Source organism: Myotis brandtii, unplaced genomic scaffold (genome assembly GCF_000412655.1).
Source record: "Myotis brandtii unplaced genomic scaffold, ASM41265v1 scaffold691, whole genome shotgun sequence".
Lineage (NCBI taxonomy): Eukaryota > Metazoa > Chordata > Mammalia > Chiroptera > Vespertilionidae > Myotis > Myotis brandtii.
In genome coordinates, this window is record NW_005370704.1 from 119,088 (window position 1) to 120,970 (window position 1,883).

The window sequence follows — 1,883 nt, forward strand, 5'->3', positions numbered from 1 at the left end:
CTCTTCCACGCCCTCCCCCACGCTCCCCCTCAGCACAGCAGCTGGGTGCTGAGGGAAGTGGATGCTGTACAGCTGCCTGTGACCCCCACCCCGGGAAATCATGGGGTCCCTGAGGTCTCAGGATCTGGTCACTAAGGCAGCACAGAGCCAAGGGGGGAAATCTCTGATTGTCGAGGTGACTGCAGGGCCGTTAAAGAGGCGCCGGGCACAGCAAGAACAAATGTCCTTTACAGCCAGTCAATACGTGTCCCTGAAAGGCCAGAGACCAGGTTTCCGGACCTGCAGGCCATTGCGTCTCTGTGTCGGGGTGACTCAGCTCTGCCATGGACAACCGGGGATCCGTGGGATTCCGCTGAGGGCGCCCTCTTTATCCCCAGACTCTGAGCCCCAATCACCAGTACCTGCGACTAACTCAGCCGCACTGCCCGTGCTATCCCAGCAGGTGGCGCCAGGCCCCTGCCAGAGGGAGGCCTGGGCAGGCCTGGGGCAGTGGACCCCCAAGGATGGAGAGCTGGGAACCCCCACACCAGGGCAAGCCTGCAACCAAGCACAGCACGTCAGGGGCTCCCCAGGCCCTGGCCCTGAGCCTGCCCAAGGACATAGCCCTGCCCAGGTCCTCCTGAGGCAGCGGTTCTCAACCTGTGGGTCGCGACCCTTTTGGCGGTAGAACGGCCCTTTCACAGGAGTCGCCTAAGACCATCCTGCATATCAGATATTTACATTACGATTCATAACAGTAGCAACATTACAGTTATGAAGTAGCAACGAAAATAATTGTATGGTTGGATCACAACATGAGGAACTGTATTGAAAGGGCCAGAAGGTGGAGAACCACTGTATGAGGGGTGGTGGTCAGGCTGCAGGCGGGGGCCATCCTGGCTTCTGCAGCGTGTGGTCAGAAGCATTGTTTGTGAGGCTCCTGGAGTTGTTTAAACATGTGCATGTGTGGACTGGATGGCAAGGCAGAAACACATCTCACTGTGGTGAGAAAACAGCTAGCGGGGGAGCCGGGAATCTTTGCAGCTTTGTGCGTAAGAATCCTGGCCGCCAGGGGTGGTGGGGGCCAGAAGGGGTGGCACAGGTGGGAGGCGGCTTCCCAGGAAGGGGTTATTTGATCCAGGTTCTGAAGGTTGAGTAGGAGCTCTGCAGGTGGAGGGGGTGACTGCAGTAAAGGCAGCAGGGGCAGCTCAGGGGCTAGAACAAGGGGGCGGAGGGGGGCTGCCTGGCACTGGCAGGTGGGGGTGCAGAGCCGGGGAGACCCACCCTGCAGAGGAGATGAGCTGTCAGAAACACTGCACATCGGCTCCTTCTTTCTCAGCCTCTTCTGTTGCTGCTGCACAGCTGCTCGGGGTCTCGGGTCTTCTCGCGCCTCCCTCCCTCGCTCCCTCTCATCCGACCCTGCCAGACCCTTCAACACTGGGTCCTTCCGACACGACAGGGGCTGGGCATGAGGCCTCAACCAGGTGGCAGGCAGGCACTGAGCTCCCGAGGGTGTGGAACTTGCACAATCTTTGAACTTGATGGAATTCAGGCGAATGTCACTTGCTGACTACATCCAAGGAGAAGTGTCTCCCTCTATCCTGGCACCTCCGAGGGATTAAAATATTTTATAAACGTCTGCATAGCCTGGCCTGCGCGGGTCAGTGGGTGAGCATCGACCTATGAACCGGGAGGTCACGATGTGATTCCATGTCAGGGCACATGCCTGGGTTGTGGGCTCGATCCCCAGTAGGGGGCGTGCAGGAGGCAGCTGATCCATGATTCTCTCTCATCATCGATGTTTCTCCCTCTCCCTTCCTCTCTGAAATCAATAAAAACACATATTAAAAAAGTAAAACATCTGCATAGAAACCCTTTCTCCAAGGAAGGGGCGACCCCAGAGC

The 1,883-nt window shown here is 57.8% G+C and overlaps 1 protein-coding gene across 1 annotated transcript in view; it reads left to right on the forward strand.

Annotated features, from left to right (window-relative positions):
• The window catches only part of LOC102259369 (chromosome unknown open reading frame, human C9orf69), a 9,199-nt gene that overhangs the window by 3,290 nt on the left and 4,026 nt on the right, over nucleotides 1–1,883 (forward strand). Inside the window, exon 3 of the mRNA XM_005881827.2 lies at nucleotides 1,008–1,012. Within this exon, the coding sequence (XP_005881889.2) occupies nucleotides 1,008–1,012 (5 nt within the window). The remainder of the gene's footprint in view (nucleotides 1–1,007; nucleotides 1,013–1,883) is intronic.